The sequence below is a fragment of the Coregonus lavaretus genome, assembly GCF_964263955.1.
Source record: "Coregonus lavaretus genome assembly, chromosome: 7".
Taxonomy (NCBI): domain Eukaryota; kingdom Metazoa; phylum Chordata; class Actinopteri; order Salmoniformes; family Salmonidae; genus Coregonus; species Coregonus lavaretus.
This window is the reverse complement of record NC_139994.1, coordinates 11,754,123-11,774,170: the sequence shown is the minus strand read 5'-3', so window position 1 is coordinate 11,774,170 and position 20,048 is coordinate 11,754,123. Positions and strand designations below refer to the sequence as shown.

The 20,048-nt window shown below is 41.0% G+C and overlaps 1 protein-coding gene across 4 annotated transcripts in view; it reads left to right on the top strand.

The window, feature by feature from the left end:
* The window catches only part of LOC311132100 (heat shock factor protein 1-like), a 39,057-nt gene extending 19,015 nt beyond the window's left edge, over nucleotides 1-20,042 (top strand). Inside the window, exons 6-14 of one of the 4 annotated variants that reach the window (XM_084165282.1) lie at nucleotides 4,108-4,169; nucleotides 4,275-4,383; nucleotides 5,292-5,428; nucleotides 5,851-6,075; nucleotides 8,934-9,008; nucleotides 9,729-9,834; nucleotides 15,533-15,586; nucleotides 16,347-16,407; nucleotides 18,155-20,042. In XM_084165282.1, the coding sequence (XP_084021408.1) occupies nucleotides 4,108-4,169; nucleotides 4,275-4,383; nucleotides 5,292-5,428; nucleotides 5,851-6,075; nucleotides 8,934-9,008; nucleotides 9,729-9,834; nucleotides 15,533-15,586; nucleotides 16,347-16,407; nucleotides 18,155-18,366 (1,041 nt within the window). In that variant the 3' untranslated portion in view covers nucleotides 18,367-20,042. The remainder of the gene's footprint in view (nucleotides 1-4,107; nucleotides 4,170-4,274; nucleotides 4,384-5,291; nucleotides 5,429-5,850; nucleotides 6,076-8,933; nucleotides 9,009-9,728; nucleotides 9,835-15,532; nucleotides 15,587-16,346; nucleotides 16,408-18,154) is intronic. The other 3 variants (XM_084165283.1, XM_084165285.1, XM_084165284.1) reach the window with 3 other exon arrangements.
* The last annotated feature ends 6 nt before the right edge of the window (nucleotides 20,043-20,048 follow it).

Below are 20,048 nucleotides of genomic sequence, written 5' to 3'. Positions count from 1 at the left end.
GTCATCGTCAATGATTTAGAATGTGTGTACTGCAGGGATTTTTCTGCCATTGAAATCCTTAGGCGGGCCACCTAAGCATTTATTTCCTTTTTATTTTTATATTTTATAAACGATACAAAACATACACATACAAACGATAACATCATAGAAACATCAACTACATCACACCTGCCCAGACCCACTAGCACACCCCCCAAACATCTCCAGCGCCAGCATCACTTTCCGCCACATGGCCTGAAACTGCACCTTTTTTTTTGTTCCGTAGCCTACGCACTTTAAATATTGAAATAATAAATCATTCGATTTTTCCATTGTGTTAATGATGGCGGATTGATTGATTTCCACGTTTTTAGTATACGTTTTTTCAAGATGAGTGATAAGAAGAGAATCGTTCAACCCATCGGGTATCTCACTACACCCCCATATGCCATGTCTTGAAATATGCAGACAGACGGATTAAAAGTAAGTTTACATTGTAATACTTTTGACAGCCAACTTTCTAGCTCCGTCCCACAACTTCCGGACATTATAGCATTCCCAGAGAGCATGGATTATTGAGTCAAATAAGATTCCCTCAAGGTTGCTCTGATGTCCAAAACATTTCTAATCGAAATGTTGTGATATGTAACTTTTATGTTGCATGTATTTGAAACAATCAACATTGGTCAGTCCCTTTTGAATTCTGACATGGAAATAAATGTATTTCCTCTTACCAAGTCATTTACAGTTTCTATGCCTTTACAGTGGCTTGCGAAAGTATTCACCACTTTTGGCTTTTTTCCTATTTTGTTGCCTTACAATCTGGAATTAAAATGGATTTTTGGGGGGTTTGTATCATTTGATTTACACAGCATGCCTACCACTTTGAAGATGCAATTTTTTTTGTTTTTTTGTTAAACGAACAAGAAATAAGACAAAAAAAACAAGAACTTGAGCATGCATAACTATTCACCCCCCCACCTTTTTCAGCAATTACAGCTGAAAGTCTTTCGGGGTATGTCTCTATAAGCTTGGCACATCTAGCCACTGTGATTTTTGCCCATTCTTTAAGGCAGAACTGCTCCAGCTCCTTCAAGTTGGATGGGTTCCGCTGGTGTACAGCAATCTTTAAGTCATAGCACAGATTCTCAATTGTAAAAATCTCTGGGCTTTGACTAGGCCATTCCAAGACATTTAAATGTTTCCCCTTAAACCACTCAAGTGTTGCTTTAGCAGTATGCTTAGGGTCATTGTCCTGCTGGAAGGTGAACCTCCGTCCCAGTCTCAAATCTCTGGAAGACTGAAAGAGGTTTCCCTCAAGAATTTCCCTGTATTTAGCACCATCCATCATTCCTTCAATTCTGACCAGTTTCCCAGTCCCTGCTGATGATAAACATCTCCACAGCATGATGCTGCCACCACCATGCTTCACTGTGGGGATGGTGTTCTCGGAGTGATGAGAGGTGTTGGGTTTGCACCAGACATAGCAAAGGGGGTGAATACATATGCACGAACCACTTTTAGTTATTAATTTTTTTAATTTCAGGTTCACCAATTTGGACTATTTTGTTTATGTCCATTACATGAAATCCAAATAAAAATCGATTTAAATTACAGGTTGTAATTCAACAAAATAGGAAAAACGCCACGGGTGATGAATACTTTTGTAAGGCACTGTAGTTTTCCATGTAGAACAATTTATTGCTGAATTCTGAAAAGCTATCCAAGGATTGTTCCATAAGGTTGTGTTTTTAGTAAGTGATATTGGTTCTTGTAGAATACATTTCATTTTCGTCTATATTGTTATAGGTGTTTTAACTATGAAGTTGTTAATGTTCTTAGCTTTATCCTTTGAAAATAGACACGTAACAATATTATTGGGATGAGCATCCGCATCTTCAATATGTACCCATTGTTCCTCTTTAGTGCGTTTAACTACATGCCTTGGGTAGCGAGTTGATACAATTCCAAATCTGCTAAAACCACCGTCAGACTCAGGAAGTCTTTCCTTTTATTCTATACATTTTATTTGACCATATAAAGTCTGTTATAACCTCCAAACAGTGAAGAAGAAATATATATATATACACACTACCATTCAAGAGTTTGGACACACCTACTCATTCAAGGGTTTTTCTTTATTTTTACTATTTTCTACATTGTAGAATAATAGTGAAGACATCAAAACTATGAAATAACACATATGTAGTAACCAAAAAAGTGTTAAACAAATCAGAATATATTTTATATTTGAGATTCTTCAGATAGCCCTATTTATGGCAAGAACAGCTCAAATAAGCAAAGAGAAATGACTGTCCATTACTTTAAGACATGAAGGTCAGTCAATACGGAACATTTCAAGAACTTTGAAAGTTTCTTCAAGTGCAGTCGCAAAAACCTTCAAGCGAAATGACGAAACTGGCTCTCATGAGGACCGCCACAGAAATGGAAGACCAAGAGTTACCTCTGCTGCAGAGGATAAGTTCATTAGAGTTACCAGCCTCAGAAATTGCAGCCCAAATAAATGCTTCACAGAGTTCAAGTCACAGACACATCTCAACATCAACTGTTCAGAGGGAATCAGGCCTTCATGGTCGAATTGCTGCAAAGAAACCACTACTAAAGGACACCAATAAGACGAGACCTGCTTGGGCCATGAAACACGAGCAATTGACGTTAGACCTTTGGTCTGGAGTCCAAATTCCCACCGTAAAGCATGGAGGAGGAGGTGTTATGATGTGGGGGGCTTTGCTGGTGACACTGTCTGTGATTTATTTAGAATTCAAGGCACACTTAATCAGCATGACTACCACAGCATTTTGCAGCAATACGCCATCCCATCTGGTTTGCTCTTAGTGGGACTATCATTTGTTTTTCAACAGGACAATGACCCAACACACCTCCAGGCTGTGTAAGGGCTATTTTACCAAGAAGGAGAGTGATGGAGTGCTGCATCAGATGACCTGGCCTCCGCAATCCCCTGACCTCAACCAAATTCAGATGTTTTGGGATGAGTCAGACCGCAGAGTGAAGGAAAAGCAGCCAACAAGTGCTAAGCATATGTGGGAACTCCTTCAAGACTGTTGGAAAAGAAGGCACACCTGTTAATTGAAATGCATTCCAAATGACTACCTCATGAAGCTGGTTGAGAGAATGCCAAGAGTGGCAAAGCTGTCGTCAAGGCAAAGGGTGGCTATTTGAAGAATCTCAAAGAGTGATTGAGTTTAACACTTTTTTGGTTACTACATGATTCCATATGTGTTATTTCATAGTTTTGATGTCTTCACTATTATTCTACGATAAGAAACTCTGGAATGAGTAGGTGTGTCCAAACTTTTACTGGTACTGTATATGTATATAAAGTATGTAGAAATGATAATGGAGCTATATATTTTTTGATAATATCATCTTTGAGAACATACAATCACCAAAATAAAAGCTAGACTGTCAAGGAGAATTTGGAATTTTTTAAACAATGAATTTGAAATTATGTTTGAGCAAAAGACCACAGCATTAGCCATGGCAAAATGCATAGAATTGCAGGAAATTCGCTTTAAAACTACAAAGATTTCTCTCAGCCTCATGGAGAAATTTGTAGAATTGCAGGAAGTTGGCTTAAAAATGGCAAAAACTTCTCTAAACCTCCAAGATGGGGGGTCAGAAAAAAATTGCCCCACCTTTTTGATCCAGAAAAAAACCCTGTGATGACATTGCATTGGTGTCTGGGTGTATATGTATAATTTTAATTGTCTAATAAATCAGCCAATCATCTCCTGCTAACTTGAGCTGGGACGATAAACCGAACATTGACACAGACCATACCAACCATTTATCGAGGACATTTAACTGATATCGATAATAAGTAGCTAGAGAAATGTATACTACAGAAATTTGAATTTTTTAATTAAATAAGTCTGATAATATGGGCTATTGCTAACGGTTCAATTGATAGTTAAAGCATTCAAAGTATTAGTAGATGTACGGCAATATGCAAAGGTAGGCTAACGGTGCACATTAATGTTATACATTTATAGTTCTATTTATTGTTATCGTGGTAATTCAGTCAATTTATGTTGAAATTTGCCAATATTGTCCTGCTCTACTGCTAACTGTGTCTGTCTCCCACAGCTCATCCAGTTCCTAGTGACCCTGGTGCAGTCCAACAGAGTCCTGGGGATGAAGAGAAAGATGCAAGTATTTTGGATAGCTACCGCACATTCAATCAAATAGTGAACCAGTAAAGGGTTGTGTGTGTTTGACTCGTCTTCTGTCTCCTCTCTATGGAACTACTAAAGTCCCCTGATGCTGAATGACAGCAGCTCCACCCACTCCTTGCCCAAGTTCAGCAGGCAGTACTCTCTGGAACACCTTCAGGCCTCGCTGCAGGGCTCGCCTGCTATCTCTGTGAGTTCAGCATCACCGGGAACCTAGCCAAGCTTGGCACCTCCCTGTGGTAGAAGTGGAACTCAGGCTGAGTGAATTCACAGTTGATGTTATTGCTTACAGCTGTACTTTACAATTGAGTTATGATATGGACAACTTGATTTGTAAGGCATGTTTTGATGTAGGCTAGTGAGGTAAGTGCACAGAAATGTGACATTCTCCAGAAAAGACTTCATCAATATTATCACAGATGGCTAATTCATATCTCAGACATGAGGACACTTTTTAAGTTTATTGGTCTCTTAACCAGACAGAGGTTAGCTAGTATATTCAGAGGTGTGGTCGCTGGAGCGCCACTAAGAAAGGTGTAATGTTATTGAGCCTGTGTTACGCAACTGATCTTGTTAGAGGGCCTCCCGAGTGGTGCAGCGGTCTAAGGCACTGCATCGCAGTGCTAGAGGCGTATATACAGACCCGTGTTCGATCCCAGGCCATGACCGGGAGACTCATGAGGCGGCGCACAATTGGCCCAGCGTCGTACGGGTTAGGGGAGGGTTTGGCCGGCCAGGATGTCCTTGTCCCATCGCGCTCTAGCGACTCCTTGTGGGCGGGCCGGGCGCATGCACGCTGACTTCGGTCGCCAGCTGTACGGTGTTTCCTCCGACACATTGGTGTGGCTGGCTTCTGGGTTAAGCGAGCAGTGTGTCAAGAAGCAGTGTGGCTTGGCAGGGTCGTGTTTCGGAGGACGCATGGCTCTCGACCTTCGCCTCTCCCGTATGGGAGTTGCAGCGATGGGACAAGACTGTAACTACCAATTTGATATCACGAAATTGGGGAGAAAAAAGGGGTAAAAGTACAAACAAAAAAATGATCTTGTTAGGATGTCAGGGCAGCTTTAGTATGCATGTGAATGTGTGTCATCTTCCCAGGCCTCGGGCGCACCATTCACCAGTACCGGTCTCTTCACGGCGGAGCCGTCTCTTAACAACGGCCCCATAATCTCTGACGTCACCGACCTGGCACAGGCCAGCCCTGTGGAGGTCACCAATGAGTGGATAGAGGAAAGGTTAGGTTTCAACTGTTAAATGTGTTTTGTTTTTTTATTTAAAAAATCTACTTTTCTTTCCTGACCACATGACCTGACCAAGAAATCCTCTAGCAACTAAGGCATCATCAACTAGATTTTCTCTTGAGCGGATGGTCAGGGGGCAGAAACATAATTACAAATAATTTGAAGACTGTAAATTGACAGCAAGAAGAAGTCATATCTCTCTATTTTCCGTGGGAATACTTTGGAACCGATTTCCAAAATTAAAATCACTTTGAGCTGATTTGGTCAAAAAATCACCCGCGGGTCGCCAGTTGGGGAAACCTCAACTAAGGTTTTTCCTAGGCAAGTCAGGTGGTCAGGATTCAGGAACAACTCCTGACCCCATACCAACTATCCATGAATTAACAAAATGACCCCATTTCTCTTCCTGTCTTCAGCACGAGCCCATTGGTTCACATAAAGGAGGAGCCGTCCAGTCCTGTGTTGGAGGAGGTGTGTCCGGCCGAGGCTGTAATCGGGGGGGCAGGAGTCCAGGTAGACACGCCCCTGTCCCCCATCACCTTCATCAACTCCATCCTGCAGGAGAGCAATGAGCCTAACGCACCCCCCGCCCCAGCGACCCCTACGGAGCAGAAGTGTCTCAGCCTCGCCTGTCTAGACAAGTGAGTGATCCCCAGATGACGTCCCGCTGCCAGTCTGTCCCTCAGACCCTCCCACCTAGCACAGGTCAACAGATATGAGCCTAATTCTCCCCTTCTACACTCAAGTGTTCATTTGTTCACGTCTCCTTAAAGGATTCCTTGTAAATCTAAGTGGCTATAACACACCGCGGCGACAGCAAGCGATATGAAGGCCACCCACTGCTTTTCACTGTTCATCATCACAGTGTTTCCATAGCTTAAGATCCACTTGCATCACACAAGCCTTTCATTGCGTTGATAATCAGTCGTCCTATGTCAGTAGATGTCTACAGCTAGCCTATTGCCCTATGCTTCTCCCCATACTCCACCATCTCTGTGTGTATCACGTCACATTGCATCAAGAGGATGTGCTAGTGATTTCAAAGCAGCTCATCCACTGATGTACAGTTAAGACAGCCGTTAGCGCTTTATGCTAGTTTAATACGCACCATCATTCAACAGGCTCTACATAAACAACCCACTGGCCTGTCTCTAGTTTTGCTAAGTATACACTTCAAAGGCTAATTATTTTAAACCGAACATGGATTCGTTGGCGTTTTAGACATAGTTCTGTTGATTTGTTGCATTTCATCTTGGCTTTTTAGTTTTAGGATCCTGGCTGTTGCTACTAACTGTACATAAAAAGTTACTTGCCATTTAATCAAACTAATGCATACTGTAAATCTTAATCTACTGTACTTCAGATGCATAGATTTATTGAAATAGATTTATGGGCTTGCAATACATCAGACAGAGAAATGCAGTTTTCAATTTTTTTTTACATATTTTTATTTTTTCCTTTCTTGATGTTGTCTCAGTCATTGACTTCTGTGTCACTGTTGAGATTAGTTAAATGTATTTATTTTCTAGAAATCTTACTCTGATAGAATATATGGAACCTAGACTGTACGTTACATATAGTGCCTTCAGAAAGTATTCACACCCCTTTACTTTTTCCATATTTTGTTGTGTTACAAAGGGGGATTAAAATTGATTTAATTGTCAACGATCTACACAAAATACTCTTGTCAAAGTGGAAGAAAAAATTCAAACATTTATTGAAGATTAATGAAAAATAAAACACTAATATAGCTTGATTAGAAAAGTATACACCCCCCTGAGAAAAAACATGTTAGAATCACCTTTGGCAGCGATTTAAAGCTGTGAGTATTTTTAGGTAAGTCTTTAAGAGCTTTCCACACCTGGATTGTACAATATTTGCCCATTATTATTTTTTGAATTCTTCAAGCACTGTCAAATTGGTTGTTGATCATTGCTAGAAAGCTATTTTTAAGTCTTGCCATAGATTTTAAGGCAATTTTTGTCAGAACTGTAACTAGGCCACTCGGGAACATTCAATGTTGTCTTGTTAAGTAACTCCTGTGTATATTTGGCCTTGTGTTTTAGGTTGTCGTGCAGAAAAGTGAACTTGTCTCCCAGTGTCTGTTGGAAATCAGACTGAACCAGGTTTTCCTCTAGGATGTTGCCTGTGCTTAGCTGTATTCCATTTCTTTTTATCCAAAAAAAAACTCCATAATCCTTGCCGATGACAAGCATACCCATAGCATGATGCAGGTACCAGAATGCTTGAAAATATGAAGAGTGGTACTCAGTGATGTGTTGGGTTTTTCACAAACATAAAGCTTTGTATTCAGGACATAAAGTTCATTTCTTTGCCACATTATTTGCAGTATTACTTAAGTGCCTTGTTGCAAACAGGATGCATGTTTTGGAATATTTGTATTCTGTACAGGCTTCCTTCTTTTCACTCTGTCATTTAGGTTAGTATTGTGGCGTAACTACAATGTTGTTGATCCATTTCTCATCACAACCATCAAACTCTAGATGTTTTAAAATCACCATTGGCCTCATGGTGAAATCCCTGAGCAGTTTCCTTCCTCTCCGTCAACTAAATTAGGAAGGACGCCGGTATCTTTGTAGTGACTGGGTGTATTGATACACCTACCAAAGCCTAATTAAGAACTTCACCATGCTCAAAGGGATATTCAGTGTGTTTACACATCTACCAATCAGTGCCCTTCTTTGCGAGGCTTTGAAAAAAAACTCCCTGGTCTTTTTGGTTGAATCTGTGTTTGAAATGAACTGCTCGATTGAGGGACCTTACAGTGTGGGGTACAGAGATGAGGTAGTCATTCAAAAATGATCTTAACCACTATGATTGAACACATAATGAGTCCATGCAACATATTGTGTGATTTCTTAAGCACATTTTTACTCCTGAACTTATTTAGGCTTGCCATAACAAAGGGGTTGAATACTTTTCAGCTTTTCATTTTTTAATTAATTTTGTAAACGTTCTACAAACAAAATTCCACTTTGACATTATGGGGTATTTTGTGAAGATCAGTGACACAAAATCTAAATGTAATCAATTTTAAATTCAGGCTGTAACAACAACATTTTGAAAAAGTAAAGGAGTGTAAATACTTTCTGAAGGCACTGTATGTTGTGGCTTAATTCCTTTTTAAACCAGCAGCCAGTCAACGTCCCTCTTCCTGTGGTCCCGATGCCCCTTATCAGAGATCTGTATATAATGACGAGATGCTCATGTCTCCGCCCTAACAATGGGAGTCGTCGTCAAACCTAGGTCCAAAATAAGCCCATAGAAACACATTGAGCTTATTTTGGACAGATTTTGGCAAGAGTGGAAACCTCTTGCTTCGCCTCTTCCTCTCTGCCCTTATTCTTATTTTCAGCCAATGAGAAGCAGAGTAGCCCATGTGATCCCCATCCCTGGGCTGTAATCGACCTATGGGGTGCAGTGTGTAGTAGTGCTCTGATCTCCTCTCTCTCCAGCTGTTGTGCTTCTATCTTTTCAGTTCTACACAGATGTCAGAGGTCTCTCGCCTCTTCCCCAGCCCCTCCTCATCTCTACACCTCAGACCTCACCCAGGGTTAGCATTTCAGTTGGCCCACAAACCCTGTTGTGTTGTCCTCCCCCCAGAACTCTTGATTGACGCTGCTGCCTGTACCTGACATTGCCACCAGCAACAAGCCCAGAAAACTAACTGTCAAGCCCGTGTGTAATCAGAGAAATGAACAAAGTGATTTGTGTGTCTATATTGAGTAAATATATTAAATCAGTCATTATTGCGTATAATTTACCCTATCCGTGGATGTGACAACCTGTACTCTTGGTCTACAAAAGGATAGTGCTTCTCAGTATTTGATAGTTCTCAGTATTTGGCACCAACTGAGAGCATAATTGTTGATTATTGATAATGTTTTGAACACACACAGGCTTGAAAAAACAGCTGATTCTGCATGTTTTGTCCAAATGTTTATCTAACTGCATACCGCTCAACCCTGAAGGCTACCCTCCATTTAGGTCAAAGGTCAATCATTCTGTGAGTGGGTTTTAATGTGGCAGGCCCAGTGAACTGTAGGCGAAAGGCAGACTATTCCAGGTTCTGGGGATTAGGCTCACAACTCGGTGATTGTGTGGCCCACTCTGCGCTGTTCCAATAGCTTCTGTTGCTCATATCAAATGAGTTGTGTTGGGTGATTTTACTACCATTCGTTTTAAACGGCTCATTTGCTTTAATGCGTGTGTTTAGTCAGGCAGATCTTCAGAGACGTATAAATATGAACCATGTTTTGTTTTTTTGGTGTAGGAGTGAGCTGAGTGACCATTTGGACAGCATCGACAATGGCCTGGAAAACCTCCAGACTATCCTAAACGCGCAGTCCATCAATTTCGAGTCCTCACCCCTCTTTGAAGTAAGTTGTGCCTTATTCATAGCCTGATCCCAGATCTATTTGTGACAGATTGACTTCAGGCTATGTTTTTCTGTCCCAACAACCAGCATTTGCTGTGTGGGACACTGACTGGTCAAATAAGAATGTGCAGTGAGGTTTGTCACTGCATTTCTAGGTGACAGGGTGTGTTTTAAAGGGACTGTGGCTTTGTTTTTTGTGAGGTGACCGTGACTACACAGATGGAAAAATGAAACTAAAAAAAGTTTATGGTTTGTGTACACTGGTTTTACAAAACATTAGGATGTTTCTCTGACATAGACTGACCAGGTGAATCCAGGTGAAAGCTGTGATCTCTTATTGATGTCACTTGTTAAATCCACTTCAATCAGTGTAGATGAAGGGGAGGAGACAGGTTAAAGAAGGATTTTTAAGCCTTGAGACAATTGAGATATGGATTGTGTATGTGTACCATTCAGATGGTGAATGGGCAAGACAATAGATGTACAGTTGAAGTCGGAAGTTTACATACACCTTAGCCAAATACACAGCCCCCAGCTGTGCCCTGGATACCATATGTGAATTGATTGCCCCCCCATTTATCCTCAGAGTTCGTACTGCTTGGTGACCTAAATTGGGATATGCTTAACACCCCGGCCATCCTACAATCCAAACTAGATGCCCTCAATCTCACACAAATTTTCAACGAACCTACCAGGTACAACCCTAAATCCGTAAACATGGGTACCCTCATAGATATCATCCTGACTAACTTACCCTCTAAATACACCTCCGCTGTCTTCAACCAGGATCTCAGCGATCACTGCCTTATTGCCTGCGTCCGTAACGGGTCCGCGGTCAAACGACCACCCCTCATCACTGTCAAACGCTCCCTAAAACACTTTAGCGAGCAGGCCTTCCTAATTGACCTGGCCCAGGTATCCTGGATGGATATAGATCTCATTCCGTCAGTAGAGGATGCCTGGTTGTTCTTTAAAAGTAATTTCCTCTCAATCTTAAATAAACATGCCCTATTCAAAAAATACAGAACTAAGAACCGATATAGCCCCTGGTTCTCCTCAGACTTGACTGCCCTTGACCAGCACAAAAACATCCTGTGGCGTACTGCATTAGCATCAAATAGCTCCCGCGATATGCAACTTTTCAGGGAAGTCAGGAACCAATATACACAATCAGTTAGGAAAGCAAAGGCTAGCTTTTTCAAACAGAAATGTGCATCCTGTAGCACTAACTCCAAAAAGTTTTGGGACACTGTAAAGTCCATGGAGAATAAGAGCACCTACTCCCAGCTGCCCACTGCACTGAGGCTAGGAAACACTATCACCACCGATAAATCTACAATAATCGAGAATTTCAACAAGCATTTTGCTACGGCTGGCCATGCTTTCCACCTGGATACCACTACCCCGGCCACCAGCTCTGCACCCCCCCGCTTCTCCTTCACACAAATTCAGACAGCTGATGTTCTGAAAGAGCTGAAAAATCTGGACCCCTACAAATCATCTGGGCTAGACAATCTGGACCCTTTCTTTCTAAAACTAGCCGCCGAAATTGTCGCAACCCCTATTACTCGCCTGTTCAACCTCTCTTTCGTAACGTCTGAGATCCCCAGAGATTGGAAAGCTGCCGCGGTCATCCCCCTCTTCAAAGGGGGTGACACTCTAGATCCAAACTGTTACAGACCTATATCCATCCTGCCCTGCCTTTCGAAAGTTTTTGAAAGCCAAGTTAACAAACAGATCACCGACCATTTCGAATCCCACCGTACCTTCTCCGCTATGCAATCCGGTTTCCGAGCTGGTCATGGGTGCACCTCAGCCATGCTCAAGGTCCTAAACGATATTATAACCGCGACCGATAATAGACAGTACTGTGAAGCCCTCTTCATCGACCTGGCCAAGGCTTTCGACTCTGTCAACCACCGCATTCTTATTGGCAGACTAAATAGCCTTGGTTTCTCAAATGACTGCCTCGCCTGGTTCACCAACTACTTTTACATTTACATTTACGTCATTTAGCAGACGCTCTTATCCAGAGCGACTTACATTATTGAGTGCATACATTATTTTTATTTTTTCATACTGGCCCCCCCCTGGGAATCAAACCCACAACCCTGGCGTTGCAAACACCATGCTCTACCAACTGAGCTACATCCCTGCCGGCCATTCCCTCCCTTACCCTGGACGACGCTGTGCCAATTGTGCGCCACCCCATGGGTCTCCCGGTCACGGCCGGCTACGACAGAGCCTGGATTCGAACCAGGATCTCTAGTGGCACAGCTAGCACTGCGATGCAGCGCCTTAGACCACTGCGCCACTCGTACTTCTCAGATAGAGTTCAATGTGTCAAATTGGAGGGCCTGTTGTCTGGACCTATGGCCAGATGGGGGTGCCACAGGGTTCAATTTTTGGGCCGACTCTTTTCTCCGTGTATATCAATGATGTCGCTCTTGCTGCTGGTGACTCTCAGATCCACCTCTACGCAGACGACACCATTTTGTATACATCTGGCCCTTCATTAGCCACTGTGTTAACAAACCTCCAAACGAGCTTCAATGCCATACAACACTCTTTCAGTAGCCTCCAACTGCTCTTAAACACTAGTAAAACTAAATGCATGCTCTTCAACCGCCCACCCGACTAGAATCACTACTCTCGACGAGTCTGACCTAGAGTATGTGGACAACTACAAATACCTAGGTGTCTGGTTAGACCGTAAACTCTCCTTCCAAACTCATATTAAGCATCTCCAATCCAAAGTTAAATCTAGAATCGGCTTCCTATTTCGCAACAAAGCCTCCTTCACTCATGCTGCCAAACATGCCCTCGTAAAACTGACTATCCTACAGATCCTTGACTTCGGCGATGTCATTTACAAAATAGCCTCCAACACTACTCAGCAAATTGGATGTAGTCTATCACAGTGCCATCTGTTTTGTCACCAAAGCCCCATATACTACCCACCACTGTGACCTGTACGCTCTTGTTGGCTGGTCCTCACTACATATTCGTATTCGTCGCCAAACCCGCTGGCTCCAGGCCATCTATAAATCACTGCTAGGCAAATCCCTGCCTTATCTTAGCTCATTGGTCACCATAGCAACACCCACCCGTAGTATGCGCTCCAGCAGGTATATCTCACTGGTCATCCCCAAAGCCAACACCTCCTTTGGCCGCCATTCCTTCCAGTTCTCTGCTGCCAATGACTGAAACGAATTGCAAAAATCTCTGAAGCTGGAGACTCTTATCTCCCTCACTAACTTTAAGCATCAGTTGTCAGAGCACCTTACCGATCACTGCACCTGTACACAGCCCATCTGAAATTAGCCCACCCAACTACCTCATCCCCATATTGTTATTTATTTTGCTCATTTTCACCCCAGTATCTCTATTTGCACATCTCTTGCACATCTATCATTCCAGTGTTAATACTACTTGTAATTATTTTGCACTATAGCCTATTTATTGCCTTACCTCCATAACTTGCTACAGTTGCACACTCTGTATATATATTTTATGTTGTATTTTTGACTTTATGTTTTGTTTTACCCCATATGTAACTCTGTGTTGTTGTTTTTATCGCACTGCTTTGCTTTATCTTGGCCAGGTCGCAGTTGTAAATGAGAACTTGTTCTCAACTGGCTTACCTGGTTAAATAAAGGGGAAATAAAGTAAAATAAATACAATTTAAACTCAGTTTTTCACAATTCCTGACATTTAATCCTAGTAAAAATTCCCTGTCTTAGGGTCAGTTAGGATCACCACTTTATTTTAAGAATGTGAAATGTCAGAATAATAGTAGAGAGAATGGTTTATTTCAGCTTTTATTTCTTTCATCACATTCCCAGTTGGTCAGAAGTTTACATACACTAAATTAGTATTTGGTAGTATTGCCTTTAAATTGATTAACTTGGGTCAACTTGGGTAGCCTTCCACAAGCTTCCCTCAATAAGTTGGGTGAATTTTGGCCCATTCCTCCTGACAGAGCTGGTGTAACTGAGTCAGGTATGTAGGCCTCCTTGCTCGCACACGCTTTTTCAGTTCTGCCCACAAATGCTCTATAGGATTGAGGTCAGGGCTTTGTGATGGCCACTCCAATACCTTGACTTTGTTGTCCTTAAACCATTTTGCCACAACTTTGGAAGTATGCTTGGGGTCATTGTCCATTTGGATGACCCATTTGCGACCAAGCTTTAACTTCCTGACTGATGTCTTGAGATGTTGCTTCAATATATCCACATAATTTTCCCTCCTCATGATGCCATCTATTTTGTGAAGTGCACCAGTCCCTCCTGCAGCAAAGCACCCCCACAGCATGATGCTGCCACCCCCATTCTTCACGGTTGGGATGGTGTTCTTCGGCTTGCAAGCAACCCCCTTTTTCCTCCAAACACAACAATGGTCATTATGGCCAAACAGTTCTATTTTTGTTTCATCAGACCAGAGGACATTTCTCCAAAAAGTACTATATTTGTCTCAATGTGCAGTTGCAAACCGTAGTCTGGCTTTTTTATGGCGGTTTTGGAGCAGTGGCTTCTTCCTTGCTGAGCGGACTTTCAGATTATGTCGATATAGGACTCGTTTTACTGTGGATATAGATTATTTTGTACCTGTTTCCTCCAGCATCTTCACAAGGTCCTTTGCTGTTGTTCTGGGATTGATTTGCACTTTACGCACCAAAGTACGTTCATCTCTAGGAGACAGAACGTGTCTCCTTCCTGAGCGGTATGACGGCTGCGTGGTCCCATGGTGTTTATACTTGCGTACCATTGTTTGTACAGATGAAGGTGGTACCTTCAGACATTTGGAAATTGCTCCCAAGGATGAACCAGACTTGTGGAGGTCTACAGTAATTTTTCTGAGGTCTTGGCTGATTTCTTTTGATTTTCCCATGATGTCAAGCAAAGAGGCACTGAGTTAGAAGGTAGGCCTTGAAATACATCCACAGGTACACCTCCAATTGACTCAAATGATGTCAATTAGCCTATCAGAAGCTTCTAAAGCCCATGACATCATTTTCTGGAATTTTCCAAGCTGTTTAAAGGCACAGTCAACTTAGTGTATGTAAACTTCTGACCCACTGGAATTGTGATACAGTGAATTATAAGTGAAATAATCTGTCTGTAAACAATTGTTTGAAAAATGACTTGTGTTGTGCACAAAGTAGATGTCCTAACCGACTTGCCAAAACTATAGTTTGCTAACAAGAAATTTGTGGAGTGGTTGAAAAACGAGTTTTAATGACTCCAACCTAAGTGTATGTTAACTTCCGACTTCAACTGTAAGTGCCTTTGAACGGGGTATGGTAGTAGGTGCCAGGCGCACCGGTTTGAGTGTGTCAAGAACTGCAACGCTGTTGGGTTTTTCACGCTCAACAGTTTCCCATGTGTATCAAGAATGGTCCACCACCCAAAGGACATCCAGCCAACTTGACACAAATGTGGGAATCATTGGAGTCAACATGGACCAGCATCCCTGTAGAACGCTATCGACACTTTGTAGAGTCCATACCCCGACGAATTGAGGCTGTTCTGAGGGCAAAAGGTGGGGGGGATGCGCAACTCAATATTAGGAAGGTGTAATTAGTGTTTTGTACACTAAATGTATATTGTGTTATTCCTTGTGAATGTCTTGTTATTATTGATATGATTCTGCTGAACAACGCCAGTGGATAACATTTTCTTCCACTACTTGTCTTTCAGTTCTTCAGTTCTTCCCTGCCTGGCTCTGAATTCGACCTGGAGAGCCTTGACTTTGTAAGTTAGACAGAATCAGAATCACATTTATTTGGCAAATATGTGTGCATGTACAGAAATGTGACTTGGTGAAATGGTGCTCCAACAATAAACAGAATATACAGACAGAAAATAAACAGATTATACGGATACGATCTAGACACAGAATTTAAACAATCCACATTCTATGTACACAATGAACACCAAGCTAAAAACTACAGACTACACTATAAACTGTATAAGTTACATTGAGTTGTGCATGTATAGATGTATAAATAAAACAGTTTACAGGATGATGTGCAATAGGGGAAATATATATGTACGGGTCTGTCCGTGGCAGAGCGCAAAGGGCAGATGCGGGATGTGCTTGGTGCAAAGGACAGGTGCGGGATAGCTTGGTGTTCATTGTGTACATACAATACAATGTGGATTGTGTAAATTCTGTGCAGTTATATGAAAGTGCAGGGTGCATAGTCCGTGGAGGAATAGTAAACAGGACATAGCCCATGAATGAAAAGATCATTGTGGACAAGGTGGCTGGTTGGTAAGGGCCACGGCACGGGGGAAGAACCTGTTCAGGTGGTGGGAGGTTTTGGTCGTGATTGACCTGAACCATTTGCCAGAGGGTAGTCTTTGGGAGATGGGGTGGAAAGGGTATGGATATGTAGACCTGCTGCCGTAGCAGGGCAAGGGGATTGTGTATTTAGCTGTTTACTTCCTTTTGTTTCGTTCATAAAATAAGCGAAAGTGTCTCACACTGTGGACCCCTCTGTTTTTATAGATCCAGGACTTGCTTTCATCAGATCCACCCAAAGGGGCTGAGAGAAGTGACAACTACACAGGTAAAAGCTCCTAATATACAGTATATCATGCTGACTGCATTTTTATTAGCATATTTGTAAATATTAATTTAACTTTTATGTAATTTTTTATGGGAGTGACCGTGTACTGATACTACTACACAGTAAAATTGCAAGAGTTAATTCAACTCCCATGTGTCAAATTCAACACCATTTTGGGGTTTATATGGTCCCACCCCCATTTAGTCAAAACTACTATGGTTTTACACATTTCTGTGTTTTTAATTGGCTACCAAGCCATTTTAGAATTTTTCTGTGTTTTGAATTTCAATCATCTTAGTTGGAGTACATTTTCCCTTTAGTAGTTTACTAACTTTTAACACTGTAGGGGCTAAAGCCTAATTTGCATATTTCCCACTGTGCTATTTGAATGAATGATAAGGTTACCACCGATTACCGTGACATCTAATTCCTTATGGAATCCAGCAAGAAGGAGGACATCCAACAATCGGAACTTTACATGAACCACAACCGGCTGTCAAAGTCAGGCTGGAAGGTGTAATTTGAAAGGACTGCTTAGATCATGTAAACGGGAACAACTATCTCAGTAACAGTTGCAATAAATCCAATCACTTACAGATTGGGTCAGTTTAGAAAAATGTATGTTTTTTATCTTTGTATACCATAAGATCAATAACGACCAACGTACAAAACAAAGATATTGAAACAAACAATTCAAAAGAATCTACCTGCAACAAAGCATGCTGGGAAATATGATAATGAGGCCTCTGTCACTTCTTTCAACATGTAGAAAACGCTCCCAACATTTCCTGGTTGCTTAAAATTGTAGGTAATACTTTATTTGGATAGTCCATCCGTAGATGCTCTACAGACTATCCGTAACATTTAAACTATCTCCTAACCTTAACCTTTATCCTAACCTTAAATTTAGCCCTAACCTTAACTGTTATTCTAACTCTTATTCTAACCCTAACCTTAGCAAGCAGTTGCTTATCAACAGATAGTTTGTTGATAGTATGAACATCTGTAGAGCATCTACAGAATGATTATCCAAATAAAGGGTCACCAAATTCTAAACCGTTCGCCTAATTTAAGTTTGTGACACAACATTGGACCATTTAAACTGCTGTAAAATACTGTATCTTTTCAATAACCCAAAATATTGTATTTTCTGCTGTTTAAAGCTTCGGATGTGAAAAACTTAACTTAAGAACCGGAAGCATGCAAATGGTCTACTGCTTTTCCGACTTGCTTTCAATGACAATGACAGATGTATAACACATTTCTATGTGACGGGTTGCCTAAAAACCATCATACTCCGCACATACTACTCATACTACATAATACATACTACATACTGTGGAAATTAACACTGTTGAATCAACTCTTAAAATGTCATAGTGAAAAAACATTAACACTTTAAATGTAATACTTCATGCAGTGTACTCCAAAGAAGTGTAAAGGGGCTGTGGATACTCCATAGATATCTCTCGCTGTCTCCGGTTACTCTTAATGGGGTTAGAAATACTCCCTCTCAATGAACTCCAGTTATCAACACTAACTCGAAGAAGCGTATCACTCTGTTGAGGGTTAAGACCTCTCCAATAGTCAATTTAACCCTGTGATTCCAACTTTCCTTGATTTTATATAATGCAATGCTCAGTCATTAGATTTAATGATGCTTCTTTCTCATATTTCAGAGATCATAATCTCATGTGTTTACATATTTCAGAGATCATAATCTCATGTTTTTCTATGTTGATTAAAGCAGGGAAGCAGCTGGTCCAGTACACCTCCCAGCCAATGCTACTGACTGACCCATTGACCAATGAGAACGGCGGAGCGGACCTCCCCACTCTGCTGGAGCAGGAGGGGGACTCGTATTTCACCCAGGACCAGGACCCTGAAGAGGACCCTTCCATCTCGCTCCTCACTACCGACTACCACACAGCAGCACCAGACGAGCCCAAACTATCCTAAAGCACATTTTTTAAATAAAGGGATGTATTGCAGTGTTTTTGTTTTTTTGTCATTATGTTCATGTGCAGATGATGAAAAATCAACCTTGTTAAAACATGTATTATTATAGTGTTCATTATTCTCTGAGCTATTGATTTTCATTCATTTTAAGGCTTAAACTACTTAGTGAAAGAATTTTGCTTAGATGAATCAAACCAAATGTTCGACCTACGCTACTGGCCTGGTTTGTTCAGCTCATGGAAAGGACTTCCTGGGTTGAATTATCTGTGATCTTATTGGCGGACATAAATAAAGCTCAATCATAATCATTACTAGGTCAAGTTTTAAGCATTGTTCACCAAGTTCCTTTAACTGTTAAAAGTGGAAGTATGCAGAATAATTTTTTTGTTATACCAAGGGTAAAAATCCAGTACATTTTCAAATGTGTGTGCGTGTACACGTGCTTGCGTGGTCCACTAGACTCCACCTGAATCATTTCTCTCTTGTCTTTTAGACTCACTATCCAAGGGATGTGGCTTGGTTGATATAGGGATAGTACCTTAATCATCATTTTTTTAAGTGTTTGAATCTTTGTGCTGCACCAATATGTTGTTTTATTCACAGATGCAGAAAGTGTTTTCTTTGACATTTTCCTTTGCATAATTCATAATGGTGTGCTGTTGGTATTTCAGCACCTTATAGTTATACTTTCATATATAAGATTATGTTCCATTGTATTACTTGTTGTTTAAAGAACCATACATTAATTTATTTTAGACAGTTCTCCAAGACACCAAATACTACTTACTCTAGCCCTCAGAAGTGTCAATGTTCACATGCATATAGTCTGTTGGACGACAAAATCATATTGATTTTTTAAAATAATATAATGCTACATTGAGTATTGACTATTAATTCATATTTTTTTCTTGAAGCATTTTTTCTTGAAGACTAGATGACCGACTGTCAATAAAATATTACACGTCAGACGTCTGAATGGCATTGAGTTTTCTAGTGGATAACCCATCTGCCTTTGTTCACAGTAAGCATTCATGTCTTGAAATCAAATCTAACTTATTTGGTTTAGATTTCTTGAAACCAAATCCACTGATTTAAGACTGGCCCTTTGTACAAGTGTACAATAGACTGCTTTTAAGATGCTTTCTGTATATGACAAGAGATTGAAATAATATCCCTGGGTTAATCCTTCTATACCAGCCAGCACATCCCATTATGTGGATTGCTTTTTGGGATGGAGATTATTTTAATTTAAAGCAGGATTCCATGTATATCCTCCAATGTCTTATCAATCATATGCTCTTCATTTCTTATCTGAAAGCCTGTTTCCCTCGATCGTTCTTATTTTATAGTCAAGTCCTTGTCTAGGAAAACAAAATAAATCATTGAATCTTGGTTCAAGTGTGAGGAACTTTGTGAATTTACGCATTCTTCCCCCAGAGGTTGTTTTGAGTTTGTTCAAACTGTTTTTTTTTTTATTAACTCCTCTTAAGAAAGGGGAAGTATTGGAGTGTATTGATGTGCTGAATTGTACATTGTTAAGCACTTTTACCAGTTCCACCATAACACAATGGCACAGCCTGAGAAACCCAAATTACGCATGAGTACAATATTTTGTGTATGGTATGTTTTAAATAAACATGGTTGTTTTGAAATAAATTAATTGTATATCCATAATACATTAC